At 42.2% G+C, this 27,272-nt stretch overlaps 1 protein-coding gene across 1 annotated transcript in view; it reads left to right on the plus strand.

Moving 5' to 3' along the window:
* Nucleotides 1–27,272, plus strand: part of UNC5D (unc-5 netrin receptor D) — an 868,705-nt gene that overhangs the window by 795,426 nt on the left and 46,007 nt on the right. The window contains exon 14 of the mRNA XM_068273557.1: nt 15,964–16,041. Within this exon, the coding sequence (XP_068129658.1) occupies nt 15,964–16,041 (78 nt within the window). The remainder of the gene's footprint in view (nt 1–15,963; nt 16,042–27,272) is intronic.

Raw genomic sequence — 27,272 nt, forward strand, 5'->3', positions numbered from 1 at the left:
AATTCCATCCAGGCATGTCTTTTCCTTTTGAGTTCAACAGTTGTCCAAACACCGAGCACAAAGTTTTGCATGCGTAAAGTTTTACGCACGCAAAATACCCCATGGGGTTCAATGGCGCAGCGCGCGCACGCAAAAGGAAAAGACATGCCTGGATGGAATCAAACCTGTAACCTTGCTGTTACCAGCCAGACACACTAACCAATTGCACCACAGCCAGGCTAGCTGTGACCTAACTCTACATGGCTATCTGGGGCTCTGTTGGCTCTGTTTGGACAACTGTTGAACGCAAAAGGAAAAGACATGCCTGGCTGGATGGAATCGAACCTGTAACCTTGCTGTTACCAGCCAGACACACTAACCAATTGCACCACAGCCAAGCTAGCTGTGACCTAGCTATCTGGGGCTCTGTTGGCTCTGTTTGGACAACTGTTGAACGCAAAAGGAAAAGACATGCCTGGATGGAATCGAACCTGTAACCTTGCTGTTACCAGCCAGACACACTAACCAATTGCACCACAGCCAGGCTAGCTGTGACCTAGCTATCTGGGGCTCTGTTGGCTCTGTTTGGACAACTGTTGAACGCAAAAGGAAAAGACATGCCTGGATGGAATTGAACCTGTAACCTTGCTGTTACCAGCCAGACACACTAACCAATTGCACCACAGCCAGGCTAGCTGTGACCTAGCTATCTGGGGCTCTGTTGGCTCTGTTTGGACAACTGTTGAACGCAAAAGGAAAAGACATGCCTGGATGGAATCGAACCTGTAACCTTGCTGTTACCAGCCAGACACACTAACCAATTGCACCACAGCCAGGCTAGCTGTGACCTAGCTATCTGGGGCTCTGTTGGCTCTGTTTGGACAACTGTTGAACGCAAAAGGAAAAGACATGCCTGGATGGAATTGAACCTGTAACCTTGCTGTTACCAGCCAGACACACTAACCAATTGCACCACAGCCAGGCTAGCTGTGACCTAACTCTACATGGCTATCTGGGGCTCTGTTGGCTCTGTTTGGACAACTGTTGAACGCAAAAGGAAAAGACATGCCTGGCTGGATGGAATCGAACCTGTAACCTTGCTGTTACCAGCCAGACACACTAACCAATTGCACCACAGCCAAGCTAGCTGTGACCTAGCTATCTGGGGCTCTGTTGGCTCTGTTTGGACAACTGTTGAACGCAAAAGGAAAAGACATGCCTGGATGGAATCGAACCTGTAACCTTGCTGTTACCAGCCAGACACACTAACCAATTGCACCACAGCCAGGCTAGCTGTGACCCTAGCTATCTGGGGCTCTGTTGGCTCTGTTTGGACAACTGTTGAACGCAAAAGGAAAAGACATGCCTGGATGGAATTGAACCTGTAACCTTGCTGTTACCAGCCAGACACACTAACCAATTGCACCACAGCCAGGCTAGCTGTGACCTAGCTATCTGGGGCTCTGTTGGCTCTGTTTGGACAACTGTTGAACGCAAAAGGAAAAGACATGCCTGGATGGAATCGAACCTGTAACCTTGCTGTTACCAGCCAGACGCACTAACCAATTGCACCACAGCCAGCCTAGCATTTAGCATTGTGAAACCATCCTCTGCTAGGCATGATTTCATTTTTGCACCTCACTCTATCGCATGGTCCATGGTCCAATCACAAAGCCCTGCACCCAGCATGTGTCTCATATGACTGTCTACAAGTAAGATTTAGGTTAGCAGTCTATTTAGTGTGCGTTTGGTGGTATGGTGGTGAGCATAGCTGTCTTCCATGTGGTTGGCCTGGGTTTGATCCCTGGACATGTCATGAATGTGAGTATGGTTTTGAAATACTACAAATCTCTGGAGAGAGAGAGAGAGAGAGAGAGAGAGAGAGAGAGAGAGAGAGAGAGAGAGAGAGAGAGAGAGAGAGAGAGAGAGAGAGAGAGAGAGAGGGAGAGAGAGAGAGAGAGAGAGAGAGAGAGAGAGAGAGAGAGAGAGAGAGAGAGAGAGAGAGAGAGAGAGAGAGAGAGAGAGAGAGAGAGAGAGAGAGAGGAGAGAAGAGAGAGAGGAGGGAGAGGAGGAGGAGGAGGAGGAGGAGGAGGAGGAGGAGGAGGCTGGGCTGGCTGGCTGGCTGGCTGGCTGGCTGGATGGGCTGTGCTATTCATTTTAGGCATCTAGAGGGATAGAAACCCTTACAAACCTGAAAAAGTAAAATTTCGGTTGGAGACACGAAATTCGTAATTATGGGAGTGAAATTTCGATTACGAAATGTAAATTACGATTTGAAAATTAATTACGAAATTACGAATTTGGGTCGTAATGTTAACTTTTCGCATTCGTAATAAAAGCAGTTCGAAATTTCGAAAATTTCGGCTCATCTCTAGTATGAGGTGCTTGATTTTTGCAATGTTCTTCAGGTGAAAATAGGATGATTTCACCACCGCAGAGATTTGAGTTCTGAAGTTTAAATCCCCATCAATTAGAACTCCCAGGCTACGCACATCATCAGAGCTGCGTAGATCCGTGCCTCCTATTCCCAGTGGTGAAGACTGCAAGTTAAGTTGTTTTGTTATCATGCTCTGCCCTCCAATCAGAAGGACTTCAGTTTTGTCTGCATTTAGTTTCAGCCAGTTGTCATTCATCCATTGCTGTAGTTCACGTAAGCAGGCGTTTATAGTTAGAGTTGGGTCTGTCACACCAGGCTTGAAGGAAAGATATAGTTGGGTGTCGTCTGCGTAGCAGTGGTATGTCAGGCCATGTTTTTGGATTAGTTTTCCCAACGGTAGCATGTAAATCGTGAAAAGCAGGGGAGAGAGGATTGAGCCCTGGGGCACCCCATACTTAAGTGTTACAGGGGTGGACAGGAAGGGCCCCATAGACACTTTGTGGGTTCTGCCATTCAAGAAGGATTGGAACCACTGAAGTACTATGCCATCAATGCCGCAGTATTCCTGTAGCCTGTTTATCAAGATGTCATGGTCAACTGTGTCAAAGGCTGCAGAATGGTCTAGCAGTATGAGGATCGAGCACTCTCCTCTGTCTCTTGCCATGAGCAGGTGGTTGCATATTTGGATGAGGGCAGTTTCAGTGCTGTGGTGTTTCCTGAAGCCAGACTGGAATGGATCATAACTGTTATTTTGTAGGATTCTGGCTTCTAGCTGGAGGTATACAGCTTTTTCAATTAGCCTTGCCCAGAAAGGGGAGGTTAGAGACAGGTCTGTAGCTGGTCATTGCATCTGGGTCCAGGGAGGGTTTTTTGAGGAGAGGCCTGATGATTGCTTCCTTCACTAAAGCAGGAAATATCCCTGATTGTAAGGAACAGTTAACAATTTTGAGGAATACCGGTACGAACAGGTCGGGGCAGTTCAACATGAACTGTGTTGGGCCAGGATCCAGGTCACAGGTAGTTAGGCGGACGTGAAGGAGGATGCTTGATGTGACTTCTTCATCAATTTCTTTGAAGTTTGACCAAGGTGTTACGTTGTCTCTGCTAATGGTCTTCGGCGCTATATTAGGCTCAGATGCTGTAAGTTGGATGGCGGACCTTATAGCGGAGACTTTGTCTGTGAAGAAATGGGCAAATTGGTCACAGAGGTCCTTTGAAGACTCGATATTAAGTTTTTGACATGCTGGGTTGCAGAGTTTTTCCACTGTGTGGAACAGTTGGGCTGGTTTGTTAACTGCATTTGCAATCTCTTGTGATAGAAAGGATGATTTTTTTCCCGTGATTACCTTTTGGTAGCTCTTCAAGTGGAAGATTAAGGCATGTTTGTCTTCTGGGGACTGAGATTTGCGCCACAGCCTCTCAAGTTTTCGGCCTTGTCTTTTCAGCTCTTTTATAGCGTTATCAAACCACTGTGCATGATGGTGTGGAGTAAGATATTTGGTGCGCAGAGAGCAATGGTCTCAAAGGTGGAGGACACACATTTGTTGTATTTAAACACCAGAGTATCAGGGGTCCAAGCTGGAGTCAGTCAATTCATCAAAGCTAAGGTTATCTCGGATATGTTGAGGTGTTAGCCCTTTTAAGCGGCAATATTTTATTTGATTCTTGACCTGGTGTTTGACGGCTGGTATTGAGAGGGAGAAGTGGATAGTGTGATGGTCTGACCAGGCAACAGGATTAATTTCCACATTGGCTATTGAAGCCCAGTATGGAATATAAGGTCCAGAGTGTGACCTTTCCTGTGAGTAGCAGAGCTGATTGATTGGAGGAAGCCCAGTTCATGTAAGGCACGAGGTAGCTCTTTTCCAAATTGTGAAGAGGAGTCGTCCACCCATGTATTGAAATCTCCAAGAACAATCCATCTGGGGTGTTCCAGTGCTGGGTTGCACAGGAGGTCTACAAGTTCCTCAAGGAAGTCTGAGTATTTTTCTGGTGGGCGGTAGATCACCAATATGTTAATGTTTTCCTCAGCTGAAAGTTGCACCCCCAAGCATTCAAACGAGTTGGTAGGACCTACAGTAAGTGTCTGATTTTCAAAGCTGATCTAAAGCAAAGTGCAACCCCTCCTCCCCTGCGTTCTTTCTGTTGCAGTATATCACGGAATAGTTTGTTGGCACAGCTGCCTCCAGGGTGGGGCCAACAGGTTCAGAAAGCCAGGTTTCAGTCAGGTAGGCCAGATCAGAAGACTCTATTAGATCATGTATGATTGCTGTTTTGTTGTTTATTGATCTGACGTTGCAGAGGACAGCCTTGATGGGGCTACCCTGGGAGCTGAGGTCTGAGTTTGAGGACTCCAGGAGGGAACAGTCTCCAGATGTGTGGCTGTCATCTCTGCTGGATTGTGCTGGAGCTATTAGGGTTGTTGGCTGGGTGTACTCTGTAGATTTTGTCACAGAGTTATTTTGGTTCTGCAGTGAATAACGTCTTTTCCCACGTCCCCTGGATCCTCTCTTTGTCTTTCTGTAGATTCCAACAGACTTAAGTAGAATTATTGTTGATTTGTCAATTGGATATATATTTCTTGGTTGGTATACAGCTAGAAGTGTCTGTGCTGAATATTGATGTTTACACATTAGGATGGACAAGAGACAGCTCAGGGCTCCTGCTAAGAAAGGCCCTATTTAAAGTCAAGGTGTGAACTTTTACAGCTGTGGCTGGTATCCTGCAGAGATCAAAGGGCCTGTATAGACTGAATTGTCCTTACACAGAGATGTATGGACGGACAGCATGGATTTGGAAACACAGTCCTTTGTTTAGGAGTTTGAAGATATAATATATAATATATGTAGAAAAATATAGTCTATTGAGCATAGATGTTGTAGATAATCGATGAAAGTTACTCACAGGATGGGAGACGGTGGGCACAAAGAGGCAGAAAGTCTTTAAGGTCTCAGGTCAATTCCAAGGAAGGTGTGCAGTGTCCAGCAGTGTGTGATACCAAGGAAGATCCAATCCAGCTTAAATCTTTGCCATCCCAAGTAATCCAGGTGTTCTGAAAGGTTATAGGTGTTGCTGGAGAAGTGATACATTAGAATCCACTGAAATTTCGGTCCAGTCTTTCCATTAAGAGGTTTAAAGTGGCAGAAATGAGATGTAATGTCTGGAGAAGCCTTAGAGAGCAGCAGCACCAGTCTGGTGCTTACATTGCTGGTGTTAACATTGCTGCTGTTCGAGTGCTGCCAGCGCTGGATCCTAGAGGGTGAAGAGGACGGGGGGAAGCCTCATTAGGACCCAAAGACTTCCCCTTTGCGAGGTCAGTACCCCCAGGGGCTGTTTTGGGTTTTTTTTTTTGTTACAGTTCTTCTTTAAGGAAAAAAAAAGTCATTTTCTGTGTGACTACGGAATGGCACAAAGACTTTTTCTGTGAAATGTATTCACCAAGCAATCTTTTTCTTTGTGTTTATGGCATTTTGAGAAAGAAAGAATTAAATAACATGCATATTAGATCATATTCCACCATTCTGCTTGTCAGAAGCTGTGACAGGGCGAACACTGCGACAATACAAATGTATTCCCTTTTCTTTCAAAACAGTATAAGTGCTTTCTGGTACTTGCAAGAATTTTATTATTCTTTTTGTGATGGTGTTTTTTTGTGAAGGCCACTGACTGCCTTAAAGGCCTCTAATGGCAGCAAAGAGTTTGACAAGTGTTTGGATCACTGAAACATTACGTAGAGTACTCTATTTCTGAAAGTCTTTAAAGAGCGGGAAAGTCTAATGGTATGAGTTAAACTGGAACTCCATTTCTTCAGTCAAGTACTATACATTGATTTCAAACAGATACAGCGCTCACCACCCTTCCTAACAAGTCACTCGGTATGCAGCTGACTGCCAACAAGTGAAACCAGACAGTTCCCCTCAAAGCAAGAAGTCCAATCGCAGCAGCGCGTCCTAAATTTTCTTTCAGTGTTTGCACCTGTTCATCTACCTAGAAAGATAGGCGCATAGCATGTAATCCTTTAACACTAGTACACCCTGTGTCAAACATACACACTGTGCAAGAAAGGCCTGTCACCACATGCAGGTTGGGGGTCACACTCCCCCTCACGTTTCCCTGCTCACCAAAAGTATACTTGGATTCAGGCACATCAAAAAAACAGCAATGAAGTCTAAAAAACATAAACACAGCCGCCTTTCATGGCATAAAATGTTTCTTTAATACGGCAAAAGGCCCATAAAATAGTTTGCGTACCAGATAAAAATGAATTAAAAGCGTGTCTCACATAGCCGCATACCGCCCTCCAGGCTTCCCCGCCGTGGTGCCGGTTGCTTCCGTTTGATGTGTTTGTTTGCAAAGCCTGCGTGTCCAGAGGCTCCGCCTAACACGTTTTGTCACTCAAGGGGCATGACTCATCAGGGGCTCTGAACATGCTGCACGCTAAGGGATTTATATGTGCAAGTGCCCGCCCATGCCGCCTCCCACCGCACTGTGACCCCGACTAGGGTGCGCGTCATTGGTCCAGCCAGCGGTGGGGGCAGAAGCTTGGTTGGTCACAAACACATCGGACGGAAGCAACCGGCACCACGACGGGGAAGCCTGGAGGGCGGTATGCGGCTATGTGAGACACGCTTTTAATTCATTTTTATCTGGTATGCAAACTATTTTATGGGCCTTTTGCCGTACTAAAGAAAGATTTTATGCCATGAAAGGCGGCTGTGTATATGTTTTTTAGATTTCATTACTGGTTTTTTGATGTGCCTGAATCCAAGTATACTTTTGGTGAGCAGGGAAACGTGGGGGGGAGTGTGACCCCCAACCTGCATGTGGTGATAGGACTTCCTTGCACAGTGTGTATGTTTGACACAGGGTGTACTAGTGTTAAAGGATTACCCGCTATGTGCCTATCTTTCTGACCTACGTATATGAACAGGTGCAAACACTTAAGTACTATACATTGAGAGGAGATTTTTTTGGTACCATATAAAGTATAAATGTGCATAAATATAACTAGGTAAGGAAGAGCTGAAAAAATAAAGTAATTTAAAACTATGTGAACCAAGACTAAGCACCTCTATTTAGTCTTGTTTCCTCTGACCATTAGGCTTATAATGTACCTGATTAAGTGGGAGTGATAGCCCACAAAATGCTTTACGGTGAACATGGTTTTTACTTGTTTTATATTTTTTTGTGCCCCCCGCATACCTAATTACCTATTACTATTACTAATTACCTAATTGCACACACACACACACACACACACACACACACACACACACACACACACACACACACACACACACACACACACATAGACACACGCACACGCACACACACACACACACACACACACACACACACACACACACACACACACACACACACACACAGACAGACACACACACACACAGACACACAGACACACACACACACACACACACACACTCTCTCACACACACACCTTTGCTCTCCAAATCATTGTGACATTGCTCAACCTCTATCTCCCACTTTCCATCAATCAAACACAATCTTCAGAAAAATATGAAAAAAGAAAGAAAGAAAAGAAGATAAGCTACAGCAGCTCAGGGGCATAGCAATAACCATAACAACCATAGCAGCTGCTATGGGGCCCTAGAGCAGAGGTGGCCCAGGGGGTACTTAATGTATTCACCGTTAACTTTTGTGCGCTTCCCCACCCTCTGACTTTGTCTCACTGCCCATGAACTATGTGAAGTGTTGATTGCATGACAATGTTACATTTCTTAATTAACTCGTATCCATAGGGTAGGGGCAAGTGGCAAGGTTTTGCTGTGCGGCCCCATGATCTCTAGCTTTGCCACTGCAGCAGCTGGATAGCAAAAAATATATATATATTATGAGCCTGTGAAGTATGCTTCGTAGCTTTAACTAAATATTATTTTGCTTCTTAATGCTTTAAAAAGTTGCACTGGGTCACTGCAATAGCAGAGTCCTTTAACAGTGAATCACAACCCCCCAATAAAATACCCAGTGCAAACTATCCACAATGTAGAGACAAAAAAAGACAGAAATTGAGAGCCCCAATCGTGTATTATTGATAATAACTATGGATGAAATGTCAAAGAAACAGAAAATACTCACAAGTTAGGGTTGCCACCACAGGCAACCACTCTAAGCGCAAGTGGAGAGAATAAACCTGTCCCCACTTAGGTTAAGAAGTTGTTCTACGTAGAAAGGAAAAAAGGGTGAACACACCCATCCACCGGGTGGTTACAGTATATAGTTTTTTTTTAGAAAAACAAAGATGTCAAAACAACGTAAAATATCATTAAGAGCAGCTTAAAATTGAGGGTATTGGACTTACCTCCCCAGAGAAGACACAACTGTAGTGTATCATAAAATATAATGTTTATTCATACTCCAACAATTCTGCAATGCATTTTGTCATTCTATAGCCCACTTCTTCAGGCAAGATACAACAACGAGTAACTGTAGTGTGGACAGACACCTTTGTCTGAAACTGTCCACAAGACAACCCATGCAGATGCCCAGGATTTGTTAGGTGTCCAGGATCTTGGCTTTCACCTGTTCTGACACACACACACACACACACACACACACACACACACACACACACACACACACACACACACACACACACACCTTATACATTTCTAAAACTAGCAGATTAAATGCATAGTACAGTAAGATCAGACAAAGGCTCAGGTAAAGTAGATAACCTCTTTAATTGCCCGTATCACAGCACTTCTCAAAAGCTTTAACTCTGCAGGCTACCTGAACACAAAGGCCGTATAATTCTGCTAAATGAGAAAAATGCCAGTATCTAACACCTCATAAGAGTTTTCTTCATAACTTAGCAGGAAGACATTCATATTTTACACTCTGTATATTTATAGAATCTAAGATGAGCTACAGTGTATTTTATTTTGAAGTGATAATTAAATGTTATTATCCCTTTTGGATAATTACAATGTGAAATTATACTGTAAGGATAGCAGCTGCATTCCTTTATTTGTTTAACTACTGTAGATTGTGTACTTACCGCTGTGCCGCCAGAACATCAGCGCAGACCACGTAAGTGTATTATTTATCTGCAAATCTGATACACAGCAATGGATATATTTTTGTGGTTTTGGTACAGAGAGTGTAAAGAGTACCTGCCACAGGGGGGAAAGCTCTATTTTACTTACCTGGGCTTCCTCCAGCCCCCTAAACATTAAAGGTACGTGGTGCTCCTTTGAGCAGCTGAGCCATTCTGAAAGTTTGTTTACTCACCACTTGGGAACTACTGCACATATATAGAGCGCTGGGACCGCACATGTACAGTAGTCCAAAAGGGGCGATCTTTTGGAGGGTCACAACTGATCAACAAAGTGTGATGGGTGGAAACTGAGGGACATATATCTATGTACACATCGCCGGTGAGTTTGGCACTGGGAGAGCCGAATGACTACTCTTCCTGCTACCCCAAAATTCACCGGCGGTGTTAAATACTATTCCCCCTCTAAGTTTTCACAACTCGGAGAGAAATTGTATTTGGGGGTCAGGCAACTACCGGAGCACCGAATTACATTTACGCACCCCATGCAGCATTACATTGCTGGTATGGGGTGCCTGGTTTTGCCGCCTGGCACTGACGTCACGCCATGCGCCAAAACCATCTGCTTGGCCTTTAAGGCTTCAGGGGACTGGAAAAAAGCCCCAAGTAAGTGAAATAGAATTTTGTTCCCCCATAACAGGTTTACTTTAAAGGCAACCTGAAGCGAGAGGTATATGGAGGCTGCCATATTTATTTTCTTTTAAACATTGCCAGTTTCCTGGCAATCCTTCTGATCATTCAGCATCAGTAGCATATGAATTACACACCTGGACCCAGCATGCAGCTAATGATGACATTCTTGTTAGAAACATCCGATCAGCATGCTTGTTCAGGGTCTATGGCTAAATGTATAAGAGACAATGGATCAGCAGGACAGCCCAGCAACAGGTATTGGTCAAAATGGAATACATATGGCAGCCTCTATATCCCTCTCACTTCCAGTGTTTTTAAGTCCTTGCTAAAGTCAGAAGTGAACAAGGAAGGAAAGTTTACTGAAAATCAAGTTGATAATTGAATATAAAATGTGTACAGAAGCAAGGTGGTGGACATTTTTTGGAGTGAAATATAATTGCCATTGCATGGGAACCACAGCTTGCTTCCTTCCCATGTTTGATTTACCTGTTGGATGGCTTCGTTATGTCTGATCATGTGACTCTCAAAGTAGGGAAAACTAGGAAAATTGCATCGTTTAAGATATTTTTAGCATTGAAAATTCTCTTTTCCGCACTCTAAACATTCCTCTAAAAAAAGAATATTTAATTGACCATAGGAGGAGTATAAATAAATGTATTTGAGATGGTAAACATCCTCAACTATCTTATAAAACTATGATTTTACGCAAAAAACTGGAAGGCATGGGGTTACTAAATATGGAAGCATATTACAGTACTACGCTACTAATTTGGAATTTGCTAAGGATTGGTGGTCCAATACATTTCAATTACAACCATATCTGCTATAATTTCAGATATCACATCAGAATCCTTTATTCTCTATGGGTCTCTGGTATTTAAATGACTTGTTGAGGGTACTAAAATTAAAACCTTTCAGAGTTTAAGCTCAGAGCACAGTTTATCAGGTAACCTTCTGTTTACATATTTTAGAATAGCCAATCTTCTCAAGATGATAAAAATACACTAGAAATGAACATACCAGAAATAAAAAAAGCAGATTCTGAGTATGCTTAATGCAAAAGGCCATTATCAAGGGAGCATATCTCTATGGTACAATGAGATAATAATCTTTAACCAATCTCCCATGCTGAAATACTTACAGATTTGGTCGCACAATTTAGGGACACCTGTTCAGAATCCTCAAGTCATAAGGTCATATACTGTACTGTAAATTACTGCTCCATTATTCTAAAGGTAGCCATACACTGGTCGATTTGCCATCAGATTCGACCAACAGATAGATCCCTCTCTGATCGAATCTGATCAGAGAGGGATCGTATGGCTGCCTTTACTGAAAACAGATTGTGAACCGATTTCAGCCTGAAACCGTTCACAATCTGTGGTGGTGGTGCTGCCGCCGCTCCCCCCGTCCGCATGCCCGCATACATTACCTGCTCCGCCGGCGCGACTCCAGTCCCCAGGTCTCCGCTGTCTTCTCCGCTCTGGTCTGGTCTCCGGGTCCGGCATGCTTCACTTCTTCCTGCCCGGCAGGGAGTTTAAACAGTAGAGCGCCCTCTACTGTTTAAACTTCCTGCCGGGCTAGAAGAAGTGAAGCATGCCGGACCCGGAGACCAGACCAGAGCGGAGACGGAGCAGCGGTGACCAGGGGGATTCGTGCCGGCGGAGCAGGTAATGTATTGCCACTCTATTGCGTCGGTCGTCGGGCACTCGAACGCCGCTAGTGAAGCGCTCCCTACCCGCGGGCGATCGACGGTAATTTCCCGCACAGAGCGATCGATGGGATCAATCTATTTCGGGACAAAATAGATCAAAATTTAGCGTGTAGCGTGAACGATGTGACAGCAGATTCGATCCCAGTGATCAAATCTGCTGTCGATCGGCGGGGAATCGGCCTAGTGTATGGCCAGTTTAAGTGTAATCCTCACTGGTAACAGTTCCAGAAAACGCTTAACTCATTCATTGGTATCTTACAGCTCGAAAATAGCATCCTTTTCCCTTAGTGCCTCATCACTGTCCTGTAAATGTTCCTTTCAGTGTCGGCACAATGCTACATATGCTTTGGGAATGCCTAATAGTATCTCATGAAGTGAAACTCTTGATTCAATCTTTTTACTCTTCCAGCTTTAAATTGTCCGCTCACTTAGCTATTTTATTATTACTACATTTTGAGAAGATTGGCTCGTATTGTTTATTTATATGCCATATACATTTTGCTGCACAACACATAATTACAAATACCGTAATTGGAAAAATAGTGATTATCTTTCTTTACACCTTAAATCACTGGTCTCTAACAATTAATACTGGAACACAGCATTAGGAGTAAAATCCTGAACTTCCAAGACGATGGTCACTACCTTATGGAGGCCTGGAAATTCCTGAACTTGGATTGATGCTTTATGAGTGGTTAGTTAGAATAGTATGGTGAAGTATGCTAACTGTTTTGTGGCTGTTGTCCATTTCTATCTTTAAATTAAAGTAGTGAAATGTAAAGAAGTGTAAAGCAAATACATAACTCACTGGTTATGCCTACAGTTGGCACTATTCATATTGACCTATGCATATCATATGTTCATTTCATGAGTTAACTGTCAAGTAGCTACTTCACCTTTGTGTGTTCAGATGGTCTGAGGACCACTGCTCTGATCACCTTTCGCATCCAGTTGAGATTGCGCTCACCCTACCAACTGTTTAGGTCAATTAAATGGAAGGGTAAGGGCCTGTACACACTGCTGCGCTTTTAAAAATCGCATGCGATTTTTAAATCGCAAGCCTTCATGAGAATAGGAAAAGCGCATCGCACCAGTGTGTACAGGTCTCCACGATTTTCATTAGTTTTCAAAAGACCTTGCGATTAAAAAGCGCATGCGATTTGAAAAGCGCAGCACAAGCGCAGCAGTGTGTACAGGCCCTAAAGCCCTCTCAAACTAGATCTGGACAGCTTCTCTTTATTAGTATTTCATTGAATTGCATGGGATTTTGTCTGTTGGTTGGTTTGCTTTGACAACTTATGTTAAATTATGATCTCTTTCCCTAAGCTGTGATTGTACATTGAATGCAAGATATTTCAATAAAAAAAATATTGTGGGAAAAAAGTAGCAAAAACAATAGAGTTCAAACACATTTCCCAGTAAAATGTTTCAAAATATGTGGTAGTCTGGTAGACAGTGTTGGCAAAAGGTTGTGATAGAGACAGTAGAAAGAGTGCAAGCAGTTTGCACATTTGTTTCTTCAGTTGTAGTGTATCCCCTACCTTATCCATATTCAGTTTTGTGCAGGAGAGATGAGTGAAAGCTTGCGTCAGTCACTGTGTTGGCACAGCCTGCTGTAGACAAGCAGTTGGCAGGAAGTGGAATTTGTAGACCTTACTGACTGAAGAGGAAGCCAGCAAACTGCAGGGGTTATGTATTTGTGTGGATAAATGTACAGCTAAAAACAAGTAAGCTAAAAACAAACAAACATTTAAAAATTCAGTGTCGAAACTTATACTTAGAACTTAAACTAAACAACATACTGTATATGCTTTCAGTATTCAGCAACTTTCATTTTTAGTTGAGTAGGCCTTTAAGATAAGATGGCATAATTAAGAGAACTTGTGCTGGTATTCTGTCACCAAGCCTGATGTTTATTGTTAATATTTCAGATGTTTCTAAATCAAAAAATGTATTTCCTAATACAAACATAAACCCTAGACAATTAATTTAAATGTGATCTGAACCGAAAATAAATAGGTCATTTCTGTAGGGTTGCTGAATCTTGAAATGGCTTCCAGAAAACCTATCAGGATATTGTCTACAGAATATTGTTGTAATTTTCTTTGCATTTAAAGCCAGACGATACGCTTAAGGAGTCTCCACAATGTAGAATCAACAACTCTAATGTCTGTAATTTCTGTCGTTATCTACTTCATCGTTATCATATTTCTCTTCATAATTATATTCATCGCCATCATTATCATCACCATCATCATCATTGTCATTGTCTGACAGGTTTTTGGACTAGTCCATTTCCTCATGGGGGATTGTCAGGATTTTCTTTATATTCAAAAGCACTTACTAAAAAGTAGTTTCTCAGTTCATCTGCTAAAATAGGGTCAAATGAGTTAGGAGGCTGGCTAGAATCTTTGTATAGATCCTTTCCAGGAAGTGCTTTAGTACAGAAAAAGGAAATACTGAGAACCACTAGGTACACACCAGATCTGTCAGATTTTTACTACCTACTGCAAGTGGCTGTGACACAGGTAAAAAGTAATTGATAGTGTATTTTATTCTGAGACAAATGAAAATCTTCTTATAAGTATGTATTCTAAATTTAGGAACCAGAGAGCAGGGCCCCTAATGTAATGATTGTCAAACCCATTTTATATTGCTTCTTTCTTTAAAAAAAAAAAAAAAAAACAAGTAAAAAAGTAAAAAAATTACACCACTATCACCACTTCAAAAATGCTGTAGAAGTGAGCTTGCCATGTTGCAGGGTACCCAAACCAGAGTGAATTTTTGGAAAGTCAGAATGTGTGTGTGTGCATATTGTTTGTGTGTAAGGGGTGGGAGGTAAGGGTGGTAAAGGTGTAAGGTTGGTGTCACCAAATTGTAATAATGAATCTCGATGGAATATCTTTTAAAATACTGCTAGGGATAGTCGGAAATGCTGTTTTTTTTTGGGGGGGGGGGGGGGGTACATTTTTTTTTTATTCTGTGATTGGCCAAATACCTCCGTGTTGACCCTAAATTCTCAGGATGGTCCAATGCTTCTGAGTTCTGTGATTGGGCTAAAATTACTGAGCTGCAGTTATGTGTTTTTTCCACAGAAATTCGATTTCCGAGCTCCAATTAGAAATGCCGATTTCCAATTGGAAATGAGAACATTTAATTTCCCGCATAATCCGAAATGAGCATCCCTATTGCCCATGTTCCACAGAACACACCTAATTTTTCCATGACAACTACGATTTTCTTTGTACTGGAAACAAACTGAAGTTCTAGAAAGGTGTGTAGCTTTTAATAGCACAACAACAGTTAGTTATCCCTTCAGTAAAATAGTTAACACTTACACTTTACCTTTGTGTAGCCAGAAAGAGTTTGAAAACTCTAAAGTCTCTCTCTTTTTCTTAATCTTTAAAAAAGCACATTTCTGAAATAGCCGAGTTTAGGCCCTGGGGGGTTTAATTCCTAGAAGCCCGCGTTAGACTTCGATAGTCATCCCAATAAAAGGTATCACTATTTTAGAGCATAGTTTTTCATTTTATACTTCAGGCTTGAGAAGTCGCACTCAGTTCACAAAAACATCAATCACCCAGAATTATCAGCACAGCAGAGACTAAGCTTTTCAAGTCAGTATTAGTATTTTTCAAAGGAGCATTTTTTATACAAAGGACAAAATGTGGACTTTTAGAATTGTAATACTTTGATTGTACTCTGCTTACTATAATGACTTTTCTCTAGTATTTTATAAGGGGATTCTTGTACATGAGTCAGTGAAGTTCATTTATAAAAGCTAGTGTTGTGGAAGTTGACTATGCTATTTTTTTCCCCAACAGCAAATCAGTTTTTAGTGTAAAATACAAATACCGTATATACTCGCATACAAGCCGAATTTTTGACCCCCAAAAAGGGGGTCAAAAGTTGGGGGGTCGGCTTGTATGCGAGTCTGGTGCTGGTGATGGTGATCCGAGCCCCCCGCACTGTCACCCCGCACCCCCTGCGACCTCCGCTACCGCTGCAATTACCTGCCCGGCGCCGCTTCTTCTATTCCCCTCCTGTCCGGCTCCGTAAATCACTGCAGCGCTCTTCACGGCGGCTGCAGTAGAGAGAGAGAGAGCGGTTCCCATAGCAACCGCTGCTACAGGAAGCCGCGCTCTTCGCTGCTTCCTGTCTGATCACAGCAGCCACCGTGAAGAGTGCTGCTGTCCTACGGAGCCAGAGAGGAGGGGAATAGAAGAAGTGGCACCTGCTAAGGTAAAAGCAGCGGCGGCCGCGGGGGAGAGGGGAGGCGGGGGGCACTGGGGCACTACCTAGCGATACTGGGGCACTATACTAGCGATACTGGGGCACTATACTAGCGATACTGGGGCACTATACTAGCTATACTGGGGCACTATACTAGCTATATTGGGGCACTATACTAGCGATAATGGGCACTATACTAGCTACACTGGGCACTATACTAGCTATAATGGGCACTATACTAGCTATACTGGGGCACTATACTAGCTGCACTGGGCACTATACTAGCTATAATGGGCACTATACTACCTATAATGGGCACTATACTAGCTATAATGGGCACTATACTAGCTATACTGGGGCACTATACTAGCTACACTGGGCACTATACTAGCTATAATGGACACTATACTAGCTATACTGGGGCACTATACTAGCTATACTGGGCACTATACTAGCTATACTGGGGCACTATACTAGCTGCACTGGGCACTATACTAGCTATAATGGGCACTATACTAGCTATAATGGGCACTATACTAGCTATAATGAGCACTATACTAGCTATACTGGGGCACTATACTAGCTATACTGGGCACTATACTAGCTATACTGGGGCACTATACTAGCTGTACTGGGGCACTATACTAGCTGTACTGGGGCACTATACTAGCTATACTGGGCACTATACTAGCTATACTGGGCACTATACTAGCTATACTGGGCACTATACTAGCGATACTGGGACACACTAGGGGAATAAGGCGGCCAGCATTTCCTACCCCCGGCTTATATGGGGGTCAATCATTTTTTACTGTTTGTTAAGTAAAAGTGGGGGGGTCGGCTTATATGCGGGTCGGCTTATATGCGAGTATATACGGTATAGGTAATTGGTTATTATGGTTAGCATCCTCCTTGTTTCTCTATTACTCCAGTTTTAACACCTTTTTTCTACTATAATTTAGTTTATTAGAAGAAAAAGAGTTGCACTCACAAAAAATATACAAATACCATTATCAATAATGCCATAAAGCAACCCTTTCTCCATTTTCTCCACACTTTTCTCCAAAAAAGAAACAAACAAAAACAAATTAAACAAAAGACAACTCCTCCTCTCCTCCCCCTCCAATCCTCTTTATCCAAAAACAAACACATAAACCTCAAATATTCCATAAAACAGAAAAATCCAGTTTTAGCAACTTATGGACAATCTAAAAAAAATCCATCTACCCTTGATCTAATTTTTTTCACTTTTATTTGCATGGAGTTTTGTTGACTACTGTACACTGACCTTTCATAGTAAAGTAAGTATTTTTTCCCGTCAAGAGTATAAACCAATCAAATAATAAAAGCTGTCATTTACATGAAAACTTGAAACAAAAGAAATATACAGGATCCAAACTGTGTGTGTGTGTGCGTGTGCGTGTGTGTGTGTGTGTGTGTGTGTCTATGTGTGTGTGTGTGTGTCTGTGTGTGCGTGTGTGTGTGTGTGTGTGTGTGTGTCTGTGTGTGCGTGTGTGTGTGTGTGTGTGTGTGTGTGTGTCTGTGTGTGTGTGTGTCTGTGAGTGTGCGTGTGTCTGTATGTGTGTGTGTGTGTGTCTGTGTGTGTGTGTGTGTGTGTGTGTGTACGTGTGTGTGTGTGTGAGATTTGTAGTTTCTGCACACAGTGGATTGTTATGGACAGTAAGTAGGCATACGTGTAAACCACTTTGAAAGTCCATAGGTGAAGTAGTTTAGGTGTGATTTATTACCAATGTAGAAATACAGATTTTAGGGGAGGTTCACTTTTTCTGTGGTGCTCAGGTCCCTTTAACTGCACCATTGAGGTTGTTGTTGTTGTTGTTGTTGTTGTTGTACAGAAGCAAGATGATGGTCAAAATTAATATTGAGTGAAATGTGATTGCCACAACTTGCTTCCTTCCCCCTGTGTAGGGAAATAGAGGCCAGACACATTTCTCAGCAAATCATTATAAAATAAGTGGCTGACAGTGTTGGCAAAGGGCAGTGATGGAGGCAGTGGTAATGGTGTAAACAGTTTGCACATTTGTTTCTTTAGCTGTAATGTATTGCCCCCGTCATCCATATTCAGATTTGTGCAGGAGAGATGGGTGAAAGTTGTGTTAGTCACTATGTTGGCACAGCCCGCTGTAGACAGGCAGTTGGCAGGAAGTGGAATTTGTAGACCTTACTTTCTGAAGAGAAAGCCAGCACCTGCAGAGTTTTACATTTTAAAAAGCAGTGTCAAAATCTTCCACTGTGATTGCACATCGATGAGGTCATTTATATGTGATTTATTACCAATGTAGAAATACAGAGTTTTAGGGGAAGTTTTTTTCTATATTTTTTTTATGCGGTACTTGAGTCCTTAACTTCACCATTACGTTTTTGTTTTCTCCCAGATAAGAGATAAGTTTATCTTTACCTCCTCTATTTTTAAACTGCATTTAATAATTTTATTTCATTTTTCTTAATTGAAAAAAAAAGATTCTTTTTGATTTGATCATTTTAGTTGAAAAAAAAGGGCTAATCGAACATTTTTTATTAAACCATGAATGGGCACCACCTCTCCACCACCACCACCACCATCATTGTTCCCAGACTTTAATCTGATCACAAGGTTGCACACTTGGTGGTCATAGTGTCATGGCTGAAAGAGGCGTAAAGAAGTAATGAGGTTAGATACAGTGTAGAAAAAAATGATAGTTCACCAGCTTTGTAATGCCAGGTACAAACATCCAATTTTGACTGGCAAATCACTGGCCAATTTTACGACCTCCATGTAGTATGAGAGCCAACAGATATTAAATACTATGAGCAGATTGTGTAGGTAGCACTTATACTACATGGAAGAGTTAAAAGTGGCCAATCATTGGTCAAAAAAAAATGCATGTGTATACCAGACTTTAAAGGAAATCTAAAGCCCAATCTACACTATACGATTCTTTGTGCGATTCGATTACGATTCTATTTACGATCCGATTAAATCCAACATGTCCGATCGGGATTCGATTCAATTCAGTTCGATTTGCCATTGCAAAACAATGGCAAATCGAAATGAATCGAATTGAATCACGATCGGACATGTCAGATTTAATCGGATCATAAATAGAATCGTAATCGAATAGCCCAAAGAATCGTATTGTGTAGATGGGGCTTTAAGAGAAGAAAAGATCAGTTTAACTTACCTGGGGCTTCTTACAGACCCCTAGAGTCATCCTGTGTCCATGCCGTCCTTCTGAGACCCTTTTGCCAGGTGCAGCCATCCCTTCAAAGCTGTCTGACCATGCGCCTCATCTCTGCGTCCCCATGCACAGCAGTGTTCTGCACATGCACAGTACAGGAAAATTGCTACTGTGGGTGCACAGAATTCTCCTGGCAATGGGAGCATGACCAGGGTGCGGGCAGCTTGGGGCTGCACATGAGCAGTAGCCTCCAACTGGTCGTGACTGGCCAGCTTTGAGGGGGTTGCCGATGCTCGCTGGAGGGTCTTGGAAGAACGGTGAGGGCACAGGTGACTGCAGAGGGCTGCAAGGAGCCCCAGGTAAGTTAAACTGAATTTTGTTCAGCTTATATAACCCGTTATGGTGACATCCTGTAATAGTGATCGTGATTATCACTATGCACCACTCAATATTTACCACACAATATCAGTGCTTAATTTCCTTGTGTCTAATTCTGAGAAATTTGACCTTTGACAGACAGATACAGAAAGGGAGGGAAACAATCTCTGCAACATGAATCCCTACTTACAACCACCACAACAAACTATTACTATTTTTTTCAACTCAGTCAACCAATAATAAGAGAGCACCATGATGTTCAGCTAACCTTTATAAACTCAAGATTTATGACAATCTCAAGTTGCTAGTATTTTATTATGTACAGTATACGATTTTGATATGTAAACTTGGCTCTCCAGCTGTTAAGGAACTACAAGTCCCACAATGCATTTGCCTTTATGAATCATGACTGTGGCTGTCAGACTCCTGCAATGCATTGTGAGACTTGTAGTTCTTTAACAGATGGCGAGCCAAGTTTGCAGATCACTGCTGTAGGCAGTGGCTGGATGGTGTATTGGTTAAAAGCTCTGCCTCTGACACAGGAGACCTGGGTTCAAATCTCATCTTTTCCTGTTCAGTAGGCTGGCATAAGTAAGTAAGGAGTCCTTGGGCTAGACTCTCCACTACTGCTAGTGCCTACTGAGCGTGCCCTAGTGGCTGCAGCTTTGGTACTTTAAATCTGCCAGGAGAAAAGTGCAATATCAATGCTATTTGTCTTGAATCATTTCCTTCTGTTAAATGCTGTTAAAAGTGGACATCAAAAACATTATGTTGTGGTGTGTTCATGTTTTAAATGTTAGTCTTTGAAAGGTACAATATGTCAATCCTTTGCTCAGCCACCTGTTGTACATTTTATGTGTTATTAAGACCATTACATTCAATAACGATCTATCTGACATGAAAAAAAAAACAATGCAGAGACAATGAGTTGTAAATAAAATAATGTGCTATGTAGTTGGGGGACACACAGAACAGCATAAACAGATGGCCTGCAGAGTGAACAAAAATACAGATCTAACCTTGACTGCTAAATGAGCATATACACATTTTTGAGTTAATTTATTTTTTGAAAACTTGATGTCTTTATCATTGGACTGCGTTAAATGGTATGCTTAATGAAGAAAGTGAATAGGAATCACTTTTTAAGTTCAGTGAATAAATGTGATAAAGGAAAACTGTGTTGCTTCAGTTCTATCCACCTGTGAATTCTGTGCTGCTTTGGGCACATGCAGCACCAATTTCTGCTGCTTCAGTGAATCTTGGTAAAAGAGACAAGAAACGCCTGCAGCCCATCACAACTTAATGCTAGCATAAAGTACTTGATTTGACACCTGGTCTCATTTACATGTTGAATAACACAAAAGGGACCTGTAACCTATCCGCAGATAGATTTGAGCCTGTTCCAGTCCAGTGAATCATTGTAACATAATGGAAAGCAATGTATTATTATGTCTAAGGCAATGTTACCAATAATTATTTCTACCCTAACGCCACTATAATGAACTAAGCCAAAACTGTTTAAAGTGACAGCACATGAAAGACCCTGAGCTGTCACAATATTTCAAAATTGTAACAAATCAGCTGTTACATTATTTTTAAATGTATTATATTCGGATTATTAGGCTAATGAAAATCAGAATAACTAGACGTGAATGTAAGCAGTGGTGTAGCAATAGGGGGTGCAGAGGGTGCCACTGCATGACTGCACCAGGGGCCCTGGCCTGGACTTGAGGAGCCCACATGGGGCCCTACACCATTTAATGCATTAGCTCTCTATTGATGCTGTAGTGGTAGTGATCATCTCCATAGGTGCATTAAACAATCATCATTACCAAATGATTCCTTGCCTTCTACACCTCTCACATAGTGGCTGTCATTGGAGAGCCAGTGATGGTGGTCTGTATTATGTCTTTATTATCCATGCAGTGCTGGGGTGGGGCCAGTGTAAAAACTTCACTGGGTCACATGGTGTTGTAGCTATGCCTCTGAATGTAAAGATTAGATAGCGGTATGTCACTTCACACCTATCAAAGTAATTGTATTTAAACATCTTCATTTTAAAGTAGCCTTCCACAACCATTCCAAAAATAGCCTTTTGAACCTAAACATTCATTTATTATAATTTACCCTGTGAATTTCAAGCTTCTGTCTAAACTAAACTCAAAGTGACTTATAGGAAAAAAAGAGAGAAAAAAACAGTAAACGGTGCATAAACCTGCATTCGCAAAAACTTAATAGAATTTTTTTTAGCTACTTAAGGACCACAGGCTTTAACCCCCCCCCCCCGCCCCTCCCCCCATGGCCAGGCTGTTTTTTTGCACATTAGGATGCTGCAGCTGTAGGGGCTTGCTGCAGGGCTGTGCAACTCAGGACACAATTGATTCCCCCCCCCCCCATTTTTTTCCAACAACAAAGCTTTTACATTGTGCTACTGTGGACAAATGTATTTTCACACAAATGGTAGCGCTATATAAATACAGTTTATGTATAAAAAAATAATAATATAAACACGCATTGGTGTCTGATAAAACCCCACGCTTCTAACATGTCATAAGACATTAACAATGTTTATACTTACCCTGTAGAAAATAGTTGGGTTTCTTTGTTTTTTTGTTTGTCAAAGAAATGGAGCTACATTTTAAGTGAGTAAACATTTGATCTGAACATTTGATCTGAAAAAAAAAAGAAAGAAAAATGGCAGTGAATTCTTTGTCTAGTAAATACAAATATGTCTTTTTTCACATTAACCTCCCTGGCGGTTAATTTATCCTTTTGTTTCATGTAAAGCTACCAGAGTGGTAGCTACATGAAACACCACTAGAGGGCGCATGTGTCCCTCTAGTGTGATCGTCGCCGGCACTAATAGCAAACAGGGGAGCGCGTATATAATGCGTTCCCCTGTTTGGCTTCTCCTGTCGCCATGGCGACGATCGGGATGACGTCATGGACGTCAGCCGACGTCCTGACGTCAGGCGCACCCGATCCAGCCCATAGCGCTGCCCGGAACTCATTGGTCCGGGCAGCGCAGGGCTCTGGCGGGGGGGGGGGGGGGAGGGCTTTTTCGCCGCTGCGTGCGGCCGATCGCCGCAGAGCGGCGGCGATCAAGCTGTGCGCGCGGCTAGCAAAGTGCTGGCTGCACGCACAGCACTTTGAATGGGGCGATTGGCCCCAGTAGAGCCGGAGAAATCCTCCTGCGCGGCATAGCCCGAGCTCAGCTCGGGCTTACCGCCAGGGAGGTTAAAGAGTTAATAGTGGCTCAAAGCAACATTATGTTTGTAACTGTAGTGGTCTAAATAGGACCAGGAAAGATTACCTTCATAATGATTGCGACGGCAAGTCATTTATGCTGGCGGTTGGTCGCAATAACATGGCAAATGGCAGAATGCCCCTGCAAGAGCAACATGTAAAGCTAGTTCTTTATTAAGAGCCTATCAACAGAAAAAAAAACAAGCATAATGTTGCTTTACTAGTCAACTAACACTCAAGGTATTAATCTCAAGTTTAGTGTAGAAATAGCAATAATAAAGCAGAGAGCATTAGCTGCGAATGGAATGCCAGTCGAAGTGTAATTAGGACATGTTCCCAATGTAATCAGCATTGTTTTATGCTGTGAAAAGCCATTTGCTTGTGAGAAATATATACTCACTAATAGGAGAAGACAGAATGTGGCACAGGCACGGGTTCTTGGTGTATTTTGGGAAATTGTTTTATTTTAATTCATGTTATAATGAGGTCTCCAACAGCTAAAGGAAATAGAAAGTGTTGGGCTAGGCAAACCTTTTTTTTTATGTATTCAGGGTTGGTTGTGCATTTTTAACTTTAATTGCAAGGAAACTATAGAATAGTGCTCTTGTAGCAGATGCACCGCATTGCTGGTGTTGACTCTTAGTTCCTTGGCCAGACAGGATCATTTCTATAATTTTATTGCATTTTATATATTATCTTCTTAAATATGTTAATCATGCATGTCAAAAGTAGCTAAATTATATAAATGATTGATCACCTTCAAAACTAAAATTGATCTAGGAATAGTGATTGTGATCTAGGAATAGTGATTGATGTATCCTATTTCAGTACGCAATCATGATCAGATTTTATCAGAAATTTGAAAAATAATTGATTGTACTTTGGCTAGGCTAGTTTTAAGCTGACCATTGTAATTTGAAATTATAAAGATGTTGAACAAATTGCTACAAAATTTACAAAAACTGATTGCATTCATTTACATGGTCAAACTCTGCCTGAAAGCAATTGGATGTTTATGGCTTGGTAGGGCCATGCGTTACTGACATATTTGATCCCAATGACTGACTCTGCCACAAAAAAAGACCTATGTATGGCTACACCTTCAGAATTGTGTACTGGGTTCCTTACTCTTAGGTCTCTTTCCCATGAGTAGCTGACTGTGGTGAGTTGACCACCTGTCAGCTCCTCCTTTCCCCAGCAATCGGCTCCAGTGATGAAGAGGTCATGTACAGGTGACCCGTTCAGGTAGTTGCATCTGAGCATGGCAGTTGTCATGCTCAGACGTGACATGGGACATTTTTTGCCATGGGGTAATGCTACTGTGTGTCAGATGTGCATGTCGTTGCAGCTGAACGGTGCTTGTGCATGGCAGTCAGGCGGCTGAACTGCTTGGCAGACAACAATTTCAACTGTTTGTGGAAAAGAGGCCTAAGGGCCCTTTTGCATGGTCAGCTGAACTGCGTGCTCAGTGAGTAGTTACCAGGCAGCAGTGAGCAGTTACCAGGTAGCAGCAAGCAGTTACCAGGTAGCAGCAAGCAGTTACCAGGCAGCAACAAGCTGTTGTAAGAGTTTGACGGTCTTTTCACTGCCTATCAATTGCTCGTGTGAAAGGGCCCTAAGAAAGGTGTATGGAGCTCAAATAGAAATGTACCCAAACTTGTGCCTAGACTTTTGAAAAAGTGTTGGACAGCGCCGGTTCAGTTCACTACTTTTGAAAGCGGCATTCTGCAGCAGACTAGTGGGAAAGTTGTGAATGTTGTCTGGCAACTTAGAAAATGTAATCACCACTTTATAAATATCGCAATCTGCAGTTATATATTGTTAAAATATTGTTTTCTGGAAATCTTATTAAAGTGTCATTGGCTTCAATTCATCAAGCATTACCGCATTCGGTAATGCTGAAAACAGCTGACTTTACGGAGCACTTAGTAAAATGTTAATTCATCAAAGCAGTTACCGCATGAGAGGCAGACATTCCTGTGCAGAGAGATAAATTACTGACTTGTTAAGTGATTACCTCAACACATGTCAGTAAAATGTCAGCAAATGTTAATTCATCAAGCTCACAGCATTCGATAACATGTGCGGTGTTTATCTCCAGCTCTCCCCTGTCGATAAGGAGCTTGGAATGCCTTCTCCGTGTGTGACAGGACCATAGAAACCTCCCCTGTCCCCTGCAAGTGCTGCTGATAGGTTGGCCAGGCTTCTCGGGTGGAACAGACCCCCCCCCCCCCCCCCCCACCCCCCAGGCAGCCAGGGGAGAGAAAAGAATTAAAGTTATTTTCCAGGCACCCTTCTTTTCTAGGCACCCTTCGGTAGTGTAACCCCTTGAGTGCCTGTTTAAATATGCAGGGATGCAAGTGGGAGCTCATGGCAAAATGACCTAAGCAGGGAATGTGTAATGTTTCTCAGCAGTTCATCTAAGCTGTGGCAAGTAAATAGAAACTTAAGACTAATGAGACAGATTCAGCAAGAGCAGAGGCAGCACAACAAATATAAAAGGCACATGTATAGGGATGTCGGTGCTGCCTCTTTCCTATTGTAATGCCCTCACTGCACGGACCTCTTCGGTAACTTACCGAACATCTACCACATGTGTGAAAATATTGATGAATTAGCACAGTGAAGTGTAAAATACCGAATGCGGTATTTTAAGGACTGGGATTTTGTTATCGAACACCCTTTGATGAATTGAAGCCATTGTGCTAAAACATGGAGTTCTTTTCAGCTAATCATCACTGATGTCAATCAAACTCTTTATCACTTGTACAGAAAGGCCTTTGAGTATTATCAAAAGCTGCAATAGTGGTTGTGCACCCTGTGAAGATGTAATACAATCTTATATACTAATAGGCAGTTGTAATATGGTATGGACTCAGTGCCGCACATGGGCATTACAGCTGCTGCTGTAATGACCTCCTGCGTTAGGGGAAGAAGAGAGGAGATAGGGGCGTGGGCGCGCTCTGTGGTGGGGACATGGGCGTGCTCTGCTCTGTGGCATGCGTGTTGAACACATGGGTAATGATTATTATAAAGAATTGGGGGTAAGTGGTGAAGGTTATAGTTTGGAGTAGTATAGCTTCTTGGCGATCTTACTGTTAGACTTTATTTTTACCTTTTTCCCATTGCTTGCGCTGTACTATGCTGTGCATTGAGTTTTATCACAGTTTCTACCCCTTAGCAAAGAGTAGACACAACCGGTATACATATGCTTAGAAAGTATTGATTTACACATACCCTAAAGGAGGATTTTGATGTGGGAAAATCTATATAACATTATGATGTTCTGCAGTAAGAAGCAAACATATCTGTAATATTATGTTTTATCATAGCAGCCAGGGCTGGCCTTTGGATTCATGGTGCCTTCTGTAAAATAAAACAGATAGCAACTTTATTTGGACCATCATATATTGCCTACTTTATTGTTGCATTTAAAAAAAAAATAAACAACATGGCCATCAGGTAACTGCCAAAAAGTGCTGTTATTGCTGCAGAAATAATGGCACTTTTAAAGAGGAACTCCAGTGAAAATAATGTAGTAAAAAAGTGCTTCATTTTTACAATAATTATGTATAAATGATTTAGTCAGTGTTTGCTCATTGTAAAATCTTTCCTCTCCCCGATTTACATTCTGACATTTATTACATGGTGACATTTTTACTGTGGGCAGGTTATGTAGCTGCTCCTAGCTGTTTTGGCTGTTAGAGACAGCTGTAAACAGCTAATTCCTGTTTGTGAACTTTGTTACATTGTGGCAGTTTGCCCAGAGTACCGCGGTACTCAGAGCTTCTTGTGGGAGGGGTTTCAGCACAAAATCAGTCATACAGCGCCCCCTGATGGTCTGTTTGTGAAAATCATTATATTTCTCATGTAAAAAGGGGTATCAGCTACTGATTGGGAAAAAGTTCAATTCTAGGTTGGAGTTTCTCTTTAAGGTACCCACCAATTATGCAATGTTGATTGCACAATCTTACCATTTTTATGTAATATAAGGAATTACCTAAAGTAACTATTGAAAGTATATTCACAAAGTTTACCCTTCCACTACATAGATTTGGTAACATCGTACAATTAAGATTATGTCAATAGTGGGCACCTTTATACGGATCCGTTGATCATCACAATTATGGTGAACAGCAACTTCCTGAACTCTGATCACCAGTTGCATTGTAAATGATTTCCTTAAAAGGGCACTATGGCAAAATGAAAGATTTTCAGTCATATAAATAACTAACATCTGCCAGAGGTTTGTCTGTAAAAAAAAACCAAAAATGGCTTGTATGAGGTTATAAGGAGAGACACATTACATATCAATGATCTCTGTGCAGTGCGTCAGGTGTTATCTTACTGACACGACATCTCATTCATATGCGGGGGAGAACAGTTGAAATAGCAGCTCTAGACATTTATTACCTCCCCTCCGCGGCTGAGGTAATA

Source organism: Hyperolius riggenbachi, chromosome 3 (genome assembly GCF_040937935.1).
Source record: "Hyperolius riggenbachi isolate aHypRig1 chromosome 3, aHypRig1.pri, whole genome shotgun sequence".
NCBI classification, from domain to species: domain Eukaryota; kingdom Metazoa; phylum Chordata; class Amphibia; order Anura; family Hyperoliidae; genus Hyperolius; species Hyperolius riggenbachi.